The sequence below is a fragment of the Centroberyx affinis genome, unplaced genomic scaffold, assembly GCF_046629955.1.
Source record: "Centroberyx affinis isolate AG114_WGS23_722 - 3 ecotype Tasmania unplaced genomic scaffold, CSIRO-AGI_Caff_v1 ptg004149l_1, whole genome shotgun sequence".
NCBI lineage: Eukaryota > Metazoa > Chordata > Actinopteri > Beryciformes > Berycidae > Centroberyx > Centroberyx affinis.
In genome coordinates, this window is record NW_027281915.1 from 161993 (window position 1) to 177431 (window position 15439).

The following is a 15439-nucleotide window of genomic DNA, read 5'->3' on the forward strand; positions in this document are numbered from 1 at the left end:
CAAACACACTGTGAGGACCGAGCCGTGCCAGACTCTGCTGCCTCCCTCGTTCCTCCATCCCTCTCTCCTTCCTCTCCTCCCTCTCCCAACTCTTTTCCCCCCTCAACTAGATCCACATCGCTCTGCTTCACTTCTAAATCTGTTGGAGACTTACTTTACATTATAATCATGTGTAATCAAAAGGAGAAAGGTCATCATTAATCAGTGTAATCTAAAATGAATGAACATTATTTCACTGCTGTCTTATTGAACTGTAACTCATCAACATTATCATTCAACATTATAGTCAACCGAGACAGGGATTTTCTTTGAGGAAAGTGTCATGGATGTCAAAGTTTCAATAATTATGTCAGCCATAAAGTCAGCACAATGTGAAGTGATTCATTGCTGCTTTGTTAGTTTTATGTGACACTATAAAGTATAAAGTGCTCAATTATCTCAGTGATTTCTTTCCTTATTTAGAGTTCCAGTGATTTCCTTATCAAAGTTTCCAATTAAATTCACTATAGCCTATTCTTTTAAATCCCCTCTTTCTCTTTTCAAATATAAAGGCTTCACTCTGAAACATATAACATAATATAACTTAGAAGTTTTGCTGACGTCTAAGCAATCTCATTGAACTCCAATACATACTCCAAACAATACACAGACAACGTTTGAGCCATAGTTGGCACCAGCCTCAGATATCAGGTAAATATCAAAGCCAGGTGCCATGTCAGTCTCTTAATACATGCTGAGGTTCCATCCACACCATCCACTAAGCCAGAAATCATAATAAAATTGTGTTGCTGAAAATTACAATAAAATATGACTGTAAAATATCCATAAATACTCAATCACATTTTGTAGTTTTCTATTTAAGCATAACTTCTCAAGTGAGGCTAGGTTTATGGGTAAGACAAAGTTAGCTTTATAATGAAAACTATGTGTTTTGGCCTTACAGTTTGATCACTGAAGTAACAGTGAGTGAGGACAGGTTGAGAACTAGTGAACTGTGTGTATCAACCTTATCAGTGTAGCAGTTCTGGGCCTAAACCCATTGTACTGAGAATAAGTGATCTGACTGACCAGTGATCCTACAGTACATCAGTGCTCTTATTCATTCAAACTTTGGGAATCTGGACCCTCATTCAGCTAAGAACCTAATATGTAATCTGATGCAAAACCAGGGTGTTAATGAATAGTGTTGTCACATTCAGCGAACCTGTGAGGAATAGTTTAATTTCGCTATAATTTAATTAACCAAAAAATATCCAAATTAAGGAGTTTATCAGACTGACTATTCTAACCATAATTCAGCGAACCTGATGAAACCACCAACGTGGAACGCATTAAACCCTCTCCAGATTTCTTTTTTTATTAGCCTACTTGCTACACAATAAAAAAAGCAATGGAACAGATAGAGGCCCTGTCTGATATAAAGTTAGCAGGGCGGCCTGGTGGTTAGAGAGACTTTTCTGCACCTGGAAGGTTTAAGGTATGATCCTGACAACAGTCTGTGTCCATCTCTGTGGAAATGTCCTTAAGCAAGACACAAAACCCCCATCAGCAACATGAAGGACTGACCCTGCACTTCCACTCCTCCAATGAAAAGCTTCCTATTTGGGGTAGAGCTAATCTCACGTGGCCACACCTCCTGCTCAAACGGTCTGGAGAAATGGCTGTCGTCAAAATTCAAACTAGTCACATTTCACCTGGGGTGGAGCATGGCACTAGTCCTCACTTGTTTACAGTCATAGGAACAACAGGGAAGTTGATACAGTTAGCTAGCTAGCCAAACCAAACTTTTGTCAAGGCACAAACGGCATGATATTAAAGACTCATTCTTCTGGTAAAACAGAATTAAGTCTTGTTTCGACATTTTCAGCCATTTTTATCTTGCTTTGTTTAATTTAATCAAAGAGTTAATATACTGACTCGAATCTTGGTGAAGTAGTTAGCTTTGCAGCTAAGCTAACAATGGAAACAGTGCTGCCTTTGGCTTAGCAAGGTCTTGTTGTCCTATGTTTTCTGAGGAGAATTTCTCTAGACCTCCGTCGTTTGAGCCTATAGGTGGCTATGTGAGATTAGGGTGGAGCAGTAGTAGTTAGTGTAGCTGCAGTGGGACCTGTGTGTGTGTGTGAACATTGCGGTCACTTACGTGGCAACCTGATGCATGACCTTGGTGGAGGTGTCTTTCAGCGTGTCCTTCAGGTTGTCTTTGAAGTTGCTGAAGAACTTCCCAGCTCCTCCCTTCACCATATCCAACAGGCCTCCACCATAGTTGGCGTCCATATCTGGGGATGGAGGACCTTTAGCCAATCAGAATCCAGAGGAAAACACACACGCGCGCGCACACACACACACACACACACACACACACACACACAGAAAGACACACACTGAGGATGCAGACAGAGACACAGACCTCCATGCACATGCAACGACAGGATGCCACCGTTGAATGAAAACCTCATATCTCACTTGTTCACCAGATGAATCCAGCCGAATTCTAGATGAATTCTCCATGCCTTCTGGAAGTTATACAATGACTATTAAATATGTGTAATCCTTCAAAAAACACCTAAAGTGGAGTTTAGAGGTTTTCATTTGACACAGCGATAAACGTATGAGTCACTGCATAACATACCGAGTAAACATGGTGGATTTGAAAGAATGATGGACAAGGACGCAGAGACAAGACAGAACACACAATAAAATACATACCATCTGGACTGTTGAACTGTTTCCTAGTGTGTGTGTGTGTGTGTGTGTGTGTGTGTGTGTGTGTGTGTGTGTGTGTGTGTGTGTGTGTGTGTACACTCTAAAGAGTAAACGGGTCTTGGAGCAGACCCAAGTGTCATATCTGAGTCAGCATCCTTCTGGTGATCTGACAATCTCTCTCTCTCGGTTTCTCTCCCCACAATCCATCCCTACACAGCAGCTACTGCATCACCACCTGATAGCTAGCAGAGCACTGCTAAGCTAGATAATGGTCTATGGCAGGGGTGCTCAACTTTTCAACTCTGATAAATTGAGTCTCCTCCAGGCGTCTAGGCTCATCAAAACCTATTTTTCTTCTTGTCAAGTGGGGACAGACTCTCTCAGCCTATGGTTTAAGAACCAGAACCAGGTTAACTGGCTCTCTGAAGCAGTCCCTTACAAAAAAAGTGACAGTTTTTACTTCTCATGTGAAAATTTCAATTCGTAGGTGAAACGTAGGTGGGTTTTTTTCCCTACATGAACTTTTTTTTCACATTTTCAGCTGCAATGACACATGACATGTTTCACATGTGAAAACTTAATTTCACATTGACAGGTGAAAATATCATTTTCACATGGGAAATAACGTGTCCAAAAAAGCACAAAAAAATCACATGACTCTTTTTTCTCATAGTGGGGTCCAGGGACCCACAGGGGTCCTTCTGAGGGCTCCAGGGGGGTCACAAGCAAAATGAGGAATAGTTTAATTTCGCTATAATATAATTAACCAAAAAATATCCAAATTAAGGAGTTTATCAGACTGACTATTCTAACCATAAGTTTCACTCTCACCACTACTATCTCCCCATGTACAGTGAGACAGTTACCTTGGTCCCTGAGACAAAATCTTATCAAATGGGGCCTAATGTGGTCTATTGGGGGTCCATGCTTGGAAAAGGTTTTAGAGACCCTGCACTAAAGGACATCCTGGGATTAAAATCTAACTGAACAAATCAGTGGAGTGGCTCACAACTTGTGTTCAGGTGGGTGTTAATGTTTGGTAATGGGTAAAGGGTGATGTTGGCAAACCAGAAAGCTGCCGTCTCTGTACACCTGGTCCATTATGAACCTGGCACAAGCCCTGAGTGTCTAACTTCCCATTTCATACTCATCATTTATTTAACTGAGAAAATCAATTGAGAATAATCACTTTTGTTCATTTTAAAAGTAACATTTTGCAGTGAAATGGACAGATGCATTCTGGACTGATTTCTACTGCAGGCTTTCACACTTACACAGACACACACACACTTACACACACACACATTATCTCTGAGGGAATATATATCAGTGTGTAGAGAGATATTGGTTGCTGCGACAAAGATTCTAGAGTAATCACACATAGGGAGAGAGAGAAAGAGATTGAAAGAGAGTGTTTCTCTGTTTTTCTCTCTCCGCCTTGCTCCATCACAAACATTACCGATTAATGCATCCTCTCTTTACCCCTCCTTCCTTCATTCTCTCCTTCCATCCGGTCCTCCCTTGTCTCTGTCACTTCCATAAAAAGGAAACACCTTCCCGCAAATAACTTTTGCTACATATGACACAGTTCTTTGCTGAACTCCAAATTTAGACCTTTCATCTCTGGATGCACTGATATGAGTGACAGGGATTTATTTCTCCAAGGAATAAATCTTATTCTTGTTGAAACCACACAGCATGCGATCCAAATACATTTCCAAAACCCAAATCGGAGTTTGCCTATGGCAATTAACATTTGCCAATTAAATCGGACTTTGCCTATAAAGAATGTTTTTACTGAGCATTTTTAAATGGATATAACTAGTTATGGCTGCATAAAAATTATTTTGAACAATACACTAAATCAAAAGCTAATAGCTCCCCCACATATACATATAACAAATGCACATAAACATATTGTCACTATCAGGTGAAAACCTCTTTTCAGGAACTAAGAAAATAGGCCTTGTTTTCAGCTTGGTGACAATGGTTTTTGAGTTTATCCAATGAAATTTAAAAGGGTTTCATAAGCCCAAGAGGTCTTAGAATTTGCTCAACCTATAGCGGACCATGTAATCCTTCAACTGAAATGAAAACATGAAAATCACCAAAATTGGAGTTACAAGATTTTCACACCGCATTGAGCATGTCTAAAAGAGAAAAAATGATTAAAGCCAAGTACTCATTTCCTACCACTGATATTATCCCATCTGTCCTTTCAAGCCTTGTAACCTTTAACTGGTGGCAGGCCTGTTTTTTTTTTTTTTACATCCTGTGAAAATGTGCTGCAGAGATGAATGGTCTTGTGTTTAATTAGGGCATTTCTAGTTTATTTGTCTGTACAGTAGAGAGTGTAAGACATGGAAAGAGAAAAAGAGAGAGAGGATAGCGATAAGGTTGAAAGCCTGGCTGAACTTCCTTTACCCTTCATTTGTTTACTGTATCCTAGACTAATGTTTATTATTTAACCTTCACTTAACCAGGACATATTGAGCATGTCTACACTGAGTGATACAAACCTGAGATGCCGTTATGGCAACACTATAACTTCGGCATTCAATTTTGGGCTATTTTAAGCCCTTTACTATGTCAGGGAGCATGACATGAAAACCTGGAATCTGAGCTGTGTAAGTGAGCCAAAGCTACATCTGCCAATTGTCTTTGATACCGGCACAGATATAGAGGTAGCTGACGGGGTTAACACCGGTGAAGGAACAGAGACTCCCCACTACAGAGAGAGCTGTCCCACAAACAGGACCGGCCCTCTAAGCATCTCCCTGCCACTCCTCCTCCCCTCCTCCTTCCTTATCCGCCACTTCCGGCTCCTACCGCTTTCATCGCGATATGACCCAGAGAGAGGGAGGGAGAGAGAGAGAGAGAGAGAGAGAGAGAGAGAGAGAGAGAGGGGATGACTGAGGGGAGGATTGGGATGACAGGAGGTGGGAGAGAGGGGGAGGAAGAAAGAGAGGGGTGGAGGGGGGGAGATAGTAAGACAAGAAAATATACAATGGGGAAAAGATTGAGGAGAGGGGAGAAAGAAAAGAGAAAGAGAGCTCTAGCCATGGCCAGAGAGATCAGTGGGTTGTCTGAGTGTGTCTCCCTCCTTCAAGAGCCCCAACCTTTATCCCTTAGTATCCGGCTTGGTGTGAATGAGACAGATGGACACACTCACACGACACAGAGACAGACAGACACACACACACACACACACACACATACACACACACTGCACTAGATCCCCCAACTACTACACTATGGTGGGCTTTGTTGTGTCCTGGACCTGCATGACTGTGGCGTCAACCCAGACTCTAAGCTGCTTAATTATAGATGCAGCTGATGACACAAGGAGTCTATGATTAATCATCTACTACAGCATAACCGGAGGAGCAGTCCACTGCCTTGAATAGCAAGCAAGGCCTTACAGGATGGTAGGGCCGTGACACACACTGGCAGTGGGAGACGTGAGGGACTGTAGGTGCAAGATGATACTGAAACATTCAAACATAATGTAATATAAAAGGGCTGGAATGCTAGCTTCTTTTTTCATATAACTAGCTCTATATTTTCAATTACCGTTCAGTGCAGCTTGATTTCAAATCAAAATGCTTGGTTTAGTTTTAAACTATATGGCTTGGGAAAAAGCCAACTTATGGAGAGGCCACACATGACAAAAGTACAAGTATTCCTCATTGGACCTGAGTCCTAAGACAAGGCTAAACTTTTCATTTGGGTTACAAGGGTGATATTATTCTGTTAGTTGTAGTAAGGGTCCTTCAAAGTAGACTGTGCAGCCTAAATGTGCTGTGGCTCCCTCCCATTTTCCAAAGAACTGGACTGAATTGGCACTCTCCAGGCCATCTATTATTCAAGTCCCGTCAATAAAGCAGCTCTCCTGTACATGAGAGCTGCCCTGAACCTATAGCAGGTAGATAAGTTCATAAATGTGTCTGATCCCTCTGATTGCAGTACCGTTGGACTGTGAGAGCATTATGGTGTTGAGCAGACTGAAAGATACAGCCCATAATTGATTTGGTCATCTATGTTTTGCTTTGGATCCATCAAATTGAGAAAGAGGATGCTTGCACTCTAATCAATCAAAATATAAACAAAGCCAGAATTGGAAAGGCATTATTCACACAGTGGCCATATTTTATTTATGTCATACTCTGGATGGAAGACTGTGAAGCAAATGTAACCTCAGTCTTTGGACAAAAAATGTAATATACACCAAAATTTCCCTTTCACATTGTGGAGGGATGAGCAGAGCTGGAGGCTAAATTACCTGAGATGGTCCCATCCCATTCATAGGTTACAGCAACCGGACTGAAAGAACATCCATGGTGATGAAGAGAAGACCTGGACACCATGGTTCACCTATCCACAATGTTAAGATATTGCTAATGTAATGTTAAAAATCAACTACTTTATGTTGTTAATGTTATATTTAGTACGATACAAATCAGATCTAATTCTTATCAATTGACAGCATTTATAGTCTTGATCTTTAGTATTAGTAATATCCAACATTAAGCTGCATATCCTTAGTGGAGCTTCTTGGACAGTTAAATTGTTTGTTAGCTGTGTCTGCTAGCTAACGCCAGGTGACTTTAGCCAGTTAACTACAACTTACACAATTAGATCTAATTTGTTTGGAGACAAATACCATGTTAACAGCAGTAGCTGAAGTAGCTGGCTGATAACATTAGCTAACATAATGGACGGGTGGCCCACTGGTGTGAGGTTGTAGATCATGGAGGTTCCCTTCAATCCATCTGCAGTAGCCTTTGATTTGGACCTTCTTGGGTAATTTGGCCTCCAGCTCTGCTCATGTCTCAGTTTGGTGTATATTTCATTTTTCAGATTTAAAAAGACCAGTTGAGTCTGCCATATTGTTTCCATCTGCTTTGCTGTTTTCTATATAGCGTTTCCCACCCTGAGTATGACATAAATCAAATATGGCCACCGTGTGAATGAGGCGAATTGTTGCACCCTGAGTCTGTTTGCTTCTCTGTCGTGTGCTTGTCTGTCTTCCTTGCATGCTGTAGCTGTTTGCCTTCCTCTCTCTCTGTGTGTATCTGTCTTCCTGCCTTGCCTGCCTGTCTGTCTGTTAGCCAGCCTGTGTGCCTGCCTGTCTGCAGCCAGATGGATGTGGGAGTGCGCAGACCTGTGAGCAAGCTACAGTAACAAGCCCTGCTAGTACAGACAACAGGGAAGGCTCTCTGATACAGCCTCTATCAGCTAGTACAGCAGCTGCCACACCAGAGAGACCAGCCACTCACAGAGGGAGAGAGAGAGAGGGAGGGAGAGAGAGAGAGAGAGAGAGAGAGAGAGAAGAGAGAGAGAGAGAGAGAGAGAGAGAGAGAGAGAGAGATCAACAACACAGAGAGCTCTAGCCATGGCCAGAGAGATCAATGGTTTGTTTGAAATGTGTCTCCCTCCTTCTAGAGCCCCAACCTTTATCCCTCAATATCCGGCTTGGTGTGAATGGGACAGATGGACACACACACACACACACACACACACACACACACACACACACACACACACACCGCAAAGGGCCAGCTAGCCAGACAGACATCTGACACTGGAGTGCCCCCCCATCCCCTTTCCTCTTTGACCCCCTCCCTCCCCTGCTCTCTTTGTATCACAGAAATGTTCATCCCTGGAGGCTGGCTGACTCCACAGTGCACTGCAGTGAACACAGGGAGGATCCAGGCTCTACAGAGAGGGCCTTACCTACTGTATATGGGGATAAGTCTGCAACCACCACCCCACTCCCCCCACCCCAAGCCTGAAACACCCTAAGTAAGCAACCTCCCTATCAGCCCCAACTCTGTAGCTCCCTATTCCCAATATCAATCTTGTGTCATGACATAGTAGCAGTAAACCTTATTCTGTGCACAAAGCTCTCTCTAGGGAAACATTGCTATCAATGAGATTTCCCGATTTCAATAAAGGTGTCAAAACAAATATATTATTATGACCAGGCTCAATAAAGCATGCAGGGGATTTTCTGCTGGATTAATGATGTACTGTTGAGTGTAACAGATGGAATTACTTGTGCCTTTGTCATTAAAGAGATCAATTAAATATGTTGTGTAACACTTCATGTTCTGTTGGTTTTAATTTGAGACATTAGGCCACTAATCCATCATCCATGGCCAGCTGACTCAACATTTCAATGATGGGAGTCTGTGTTTCTGCTGTCTGATACTAATGCAGAATGTAGCCTATGCCAACTATGGTTGGATTTATGACTCTAACAAATTATGTTATTTGACACAGGGAAATCCTAGTAGGCTGCAGATGGTGATTCATATTTGAAGCCCATACCGAGACAAATACATTTCATATATAGAATATGATACATTTAGATAATGTTTCAAAATATCTGCAAAAAAAGTGTATTTGTGCATATACATTACATTCATTCGAAATATATTTTGGACACTGGTGTGGTGGTGGCAACATTTATCAGCCAGCATATCTAAAATATTGTTTTGCCACTTAAAATATATTTCAAATGAATGTCATCTACATCTACAAATACATTTTTTGACTTTTTTCCACATTTTGAAAGATATCTCTAAACATATTTTAAAGTATATGTGAAATGTATCATTTTTTGCCCATATGGGAGATGAACATTTATTGACACAGCCCCATATGTAAGAACACGCATGCACAAAAAACAAATGGAGGGAACAAAAACACATTCCTTCTGCATGCAATAGCCCAGTGGTTCCCAAACGTGGGTCTGGGGACCACTAGGAGCCCTTCATGAGGGTTTCCAGCAACATGAGGCATAGCTTATACTTTCACTACTGACAGGACAATGAGAGAATGCATCAGTCCTGTGTTGTTCTGGCGCTTCACTGCCCTCATTGTCACCTCCCCGCCTAGGCCTGCACAATGCTCTGTAAAGTCAACAACTAAACTCTTAGATGGGGGGTAAATCTCCATCAAATGGGGAGGCAAGTGGTCTAATGCGGATCTGTTAGGGGGGCTGTGGTATGAAGGAGTTCCAACAGGCGGGGGAGGACGGCGGTGAGCAGTCTTACCTGAGCTGTCCATGGTGCTGCAGTCCTCCTCTCTCAGCGGGCCTGCCTTCGGTCCAAGGGTGGCCGCTATGGAGCCTCCGAGTGCGCTGCTGCTGCTGCTGCTCCCTCCTCCTCCTCCCCCGGTACTGAAGCTATCTCCGCCGCTATCGACCAACTGCAAAGATTCATAGCCATCGTAACTGGTCTTCTTCTTATAGGCGCCCAGCAAGCTCATTACCGAAGGACGGAAAGAGAAATAAAAAAAAAGACAAAAGAAGCCCCCAAATAAAACGTTGTAGCCTACGCCGCCGCCGCTGCTGCTGCTACTACTGGGTGCACCACATGTCCGACAGGAGGAGGACGACGGATCCCCTCTGCTTTCTGTGGGATAAAGAAATATTCCGCCGGGTGGCCTGGCCTCTCTCTCTCTCTCCCTCTCCCTCTCTCTTTCTCTCTCTCTCCTCTCTCTCTCCCTCTCTCTTTCTCTCTCTACCTCTATCTAGCTATCTATCTATCTCCTCTTTTTCTCAGCACCGCATTTTACTACGACGCTACTGCTGCTGCTGCTGCTGTCGCTGTAGTCTCCGGCTGATTTAAAGGGAAAATCCACCCCAACACACAGCCGTATTATGTTATTCCGCCACTAGTACGACATCCCAAGCACTATTTGTGAATATGAGCAGCTCTTCACAGCAAATTAACTTTAAAGTTAAATTAGCGCTGACAAAAACAGCTGATCTAGAGAAGATACCCTTATGATAAGAATTATATCATATACCTACATATTGGAAAGTATACAAATATCACAGAACAACTATAAGTGTCTGTAGAAATGTTATATGGATATAGTGATACCATAGCAGATACAAACAAATACCATCAAGTATGATAAAGTCGCTGTGAACTCACTATTGAGCACCACAGACACATAAGTCCCTACAGTAATATTATAGGATTATCATAGTTATACCATAGGAGATTAAAAACTGCCATAGATAACAAGGTCACTATAAACCCACTACTGAATACTACAGACACATAAGAAGTCCCTATAGGAATATTACAGTAATATTACAGTGATTCTTCGTTTGGACTCCAACCTGTGATGTCATCACGGTACCCTCTCTTCAGTTGCCCCCATAGACAATGATTTGGAGCCCAGCTTTGCGAATACTGGGACAGTTCCAACTGTTCCTTTCAAGATTTTTGTGTCCTACTGTACCCTGCTTTTTAAACAATACCAGGACAATCTATCTATCTATATAAAACATTTGAGGAAAAATAGACCACAGTAACTGCTGCAGTATTAATGCAAAACAGATGCATGATAGATGTATGATGGATGGTGTCTACAGTAACAACCACTGAGTCAAGAGGCAGAAATGGTTGTGTTAAGAGGTAAAAGATGTAGCGCTATGTGCTTTTTTTCTATAACAAAGGTCTTATGTGAAAATGAAGAAATACAAGGAACTCTCAAATCAATTTAAAAAGCTTCTACTTCTTCTATAAGTAAGCAGCAAATCACAAGTCTGGGCCCAGGATTAAAGAGTAAATTTCTCATTTGAGTCCTGCGCTGAAAGTGAATGAGGAGGCCTGGCCTTATCATAATAGAAGATTAAAATGAAGGCCCAGAGTGCTGGAGTCTTTCAGTCAGCATTGCAGGACAACAGCACCATGCTTTGTCAGACCGAGGAAGCACTTGACTCACTCTGAATCATTAAGGGTCTTCCCAGGCTGCTCTCCCGAAAAACACTTAGCAGCCTCTGTTTCTGTTTGACTCTCTGTCATCATCAACACTGTCCACTATGTATACACTGTGTATGTATGAAATGTGTTATGACCCTGGGTCCAGGCTGAAACATTCACTGTAAAATGTCAAAAAATTAGTTGGAGTCAGTGGGAAAATTAGCCATTTTTTTCCAAAACTCTAAAGAAGTTGACTTTTTGGGAGATACAAGGTTTCAGCGGAACACTGATGGCATGCTTCCTTCCTTGGCTTTGTCCCCTGGCAACGGAAACCCTGCATGGTTTCTGAAAAGAGGACATGAGCCTGGGAAACTCTTTTAGGAGAGCGGACCGGGGCTCAAAGCACAGCGGGAAGGGAATGTCCGAAAGGGAGGGACGGTACCCCGGCCCTAACCGGACGCAGAGTGCTGCCGCTCCATTGTCCCAATCGAGCTTCCTGTCCTGCCCCTTGCCATGCCTACCAACATTTACCCCTCCATGCCCTTTTGGATGTCTGGATGCCCGAGAATGTTTAGGGTATACAGCCGTCATTCAGGTGCAGTACAGACATCACAGTCTCTCCCACGTCAGTGCAAGGTCAAACAAGGTCTATGCATGAAGACACGAAAAGCCCAAACACAAAGCAAAAGCACAGATTCAAAAGCCTGATTCCTTGTGATTTGAAGGACATCTAATTTATAAACAATATAAGCTTTGAAAGTTTCTGGAATTGAAAAATCGTTTGGTCTCTCCATATCCTTTGCTATGCTCTTCTAATGCATAAAGATTGAAGTCTATCTCTTTATTATTCTTAAAGTATGACATGTTAACAACCGGTGCTGGTGCAGCACTTGCCTCAGTGAACTACTGTTATCATTGTGTAACTACAGGAAGGGACGCTGTAACTACTCCTTGGTCCCCGGGGCAAAACTTGAGCCCCCCCCCCCCAGGTGCAGATCCTATAGCTTCACATGCTCCAGCCATGCCTATGGGTTTAATCATTTGGACCCATCTTGTTATATTTTAACAGAGACCTTGTGATGGGTTTATAAGCATTCATCTCATAAATGGATGTTTATGTCCCTCTTTAAAAAATCCTCCTTTACTACAATGTAGAGTGCAAATTCCTTTTCACTATGACATTGTTCTGACATGATATGGGCTGTGCTCTCTGCTGTGATCTAAAAGACGCTTCTTTTGCTTTTCTCAATGGATTTCCCATTATCCTCAAGGATAGATAGAGGATTAATGATTATCCACCATAATAGTTAAAGCAGAATCCTGGAATCTGCTGGATCGGCTATAGGATTCACTTGACAAGACAGACGGGGCACATGAATCTGTTGCTTGATTGAGAAGTACTGAGCCTTAAATCCTATAATCCAAGGGTTCTTGTTTACTGTAAGCTTAATAAATACTGGAACCTAACAAATACGCAATATGCATGTTAGTAGAACAACTACACTCATGCTGATATGGTTTTCTTACAAATAACTGAAGACTGGATGATCACAGGTTCAGTCCCCACATATACTGTATGTCCATCCTATTGTAGCAGTATACTGATTCCCTACTTGCTCATTTGCTGTAAGTCCCTGCCTTTAACTGTAAAAAAAAAAAAAAAAAAATACTGATCCCCTTTGGAGAGAATGGAACGCTTGTTCTTCCAATGCACCATCAATAGAGGCATTACAACTCGTCTAACAGGGAAACCCTATACTAAAAATGGGTATCATGCGTTAAAAGTGGCGCTTGTCGTCTATCTATCAATTACCATGCACTGTCACAATGCAATAAGCCTGATTAATAAACAAAACACCCATTGCTCCAGAGCAGGGTGACTGGATCCGTGGCTAATGATCAGAATATGAAACCAAACCGGGCTGCGTTAAGCTGCTCATGTGACGCGCGTGACGCTGCTGGTGATGTGACGGTGCGCTATTGGACAAAAGAGAGGAGCTGTCCCCTCTGCACAGAGCCTGGATGATGATGATGATGACAATGATGATGATGCAAGGGACTCCACAGTCAAATATTAAGACTATTTATAGGCCTGTTTCAAATTTTGGGGTATTTCTGACAAATAAAAAAAACCCGCCTGTCGTCTTGAAATTCGCCCCTTTTTAACCTGATTTGCGGACACAGTGGAATGCGTCATTTACATCTCGGCTTTTACTGGTGTCGTGAAACGGCGCACTCAGCGTTAACGTGAAATACCCCGGTCATCAGTTGCCGACAGCTGACAAAAACACCCCCTCAAATCAATATGGTAGCCTTCATATAAGTCATTCAATCCGGGCAAACGGCTGCCTGCCAAACCCCCCCACTCCCCCCCCCCAAAAAAAGCAACCCAAAATGATGATGTCATACATGATGCTCGGGTGCGCATCTCCCCCAAAGGAAGGCCCGGCGCGCAATGCCAAGTTACCTGTTTTTTAGATGTCGCCTAAGAACACACGGGAAAATCCCCCTTTCGACTCAGTGCATTTTGATGATGCCCTCTCTGACCACCGTGCAGAGATTCACCATAGGGTACCATTCAAAATGTCCAGGGGTGTAAGGGGGGACATTATGTAACATCCGAATCCCGGCAAACACACACATCACTGTGCTCTCTCTCTCTCTCTCTCTCTCTCTCTCACACACACACACATCACTGTGCTCTCTCTCTCTCTCTCTCTCTCTCTCTCTCTCTCGCCTGAGAAACAAGAGGGAGGCTCGACAAATAAAAATGTCTCATAAACCACACCAAATAAACAGTCCCGCAGGTATTCCTACCTCTCAGTGCGCTGTCTACCATTCTCCCCGGAGCGCCGTGTTGTGCCGTGCTGGAGATGCGCTTTGGACCCCGGCTCCGCTCACAGACACCGACCTTTGGTTTGTCATTCGCCGCCAGTCAAAGGTCAAAGCGTTAAACGTCCCGTTAGACACACTCCTGTATCCGGATCCTCCGGTAGCAACCAGCTAACCTGTCAGTAAAATTACTGTTGCAGCACTACGCTACGGTATCATCATATCATCACATTTTGGCATAGGAGCCACAAACAAGGTACCGCGATGGCGATTGGTAGATCTCTACAAGATGCGGATGAGCGTAAGCGAGGCGGTCGCGCGGCACTTGGATATTCGTGAATCTGTACAGTAGAAACTGCGCCGCTCTGCGCCGCTGAGCGCATCCTGCAGGAGATGTCAGTGTGGCTGGACCAGTAACAAACACAGACCGGCCCCGGTAAAACCTGGGCTGGATCTCTGACCCGGGCTGAACGGCATAATATAGCGTCAGATATCTTGTGAATGTGCTGAAGGAAATCTATTTTATTTATTTATTTATCTATCTATTTTACCATAGGAGTTTAAAAATCCATAAAGTACATTACGGTCACTATAAACTCACTCTTGACTACTACACACACAATATAAGACCCAATAGGAATATTATAGTGATACCATAAGAGATCAAAAATACCCTAAAATACATAAGGTCCCTATAAACACACTCTTGAATACTACAGACACACTATAAGTTGCTGTATGAATACTATAGGAATATTATAGTGAAACCATGAGAGATTAAAAAATGACCATGAAGCATGACAATAAAAAACTCACTATTGATTGCCTCTCACAGAACAATATATGTCCCTATAGGTTGTAGGAATATTGTAGTTTTATAATAGTTAATTTTATAATAATTAGTATTTTTTCACTTGTTGAAATGTAGAGGGAGGTGAGTTCTATCAAGTTGCAGCACACTAGTGGAACCAATAATTGCTTTTGTGAACATTACATAATTTTGCCAATATACTTCCATAAATGAGAGCTAACATTAAGTGCAGGCATTGCAGTCCAAAAGTTAAATTTATTTCTGGAGATATGAGCTTTTTTGACAGAACATCAAGGCTGCATACCAGGTTTCTTAGAGACACCGTGTGACAACAGTCCTCACCTCAGTTAAACCTGTGTGATGGTTC

The 15439-nt window shown here is 42.6% G+C and overlaps 1 protein-coding gene across 1 annotated transcript in view; it reads right to left on the reverse strand.

The window, feature by feature from the left end:
- The window catches only part of dnajc6 (DnaJ (Hsp40) homolog, subfamily C, member 6), a 33920-nt gene extending 23942 nt beyond the window's left edge, over window positions 1-9978 (reverse strand). Inside the window, exons 1-2 of the mRNA XM_071542672.1 lie at window positions 9765-9978; window positions 2141-2291 (exon numbers count right to left, since the gene is read on the reverse strand). Of these exons, the coding sequence (XP_071398773.1) occupies window positions 2141-2291; window positions 9765-9978 (365 nt within the window). The remainder of the gene's footprint in view (window positions 1-2140; window positions 2292-9764) is intronic.
- Between the last annotated feature and the right edge of the window lie 5461 nt (window positions 9979-15439).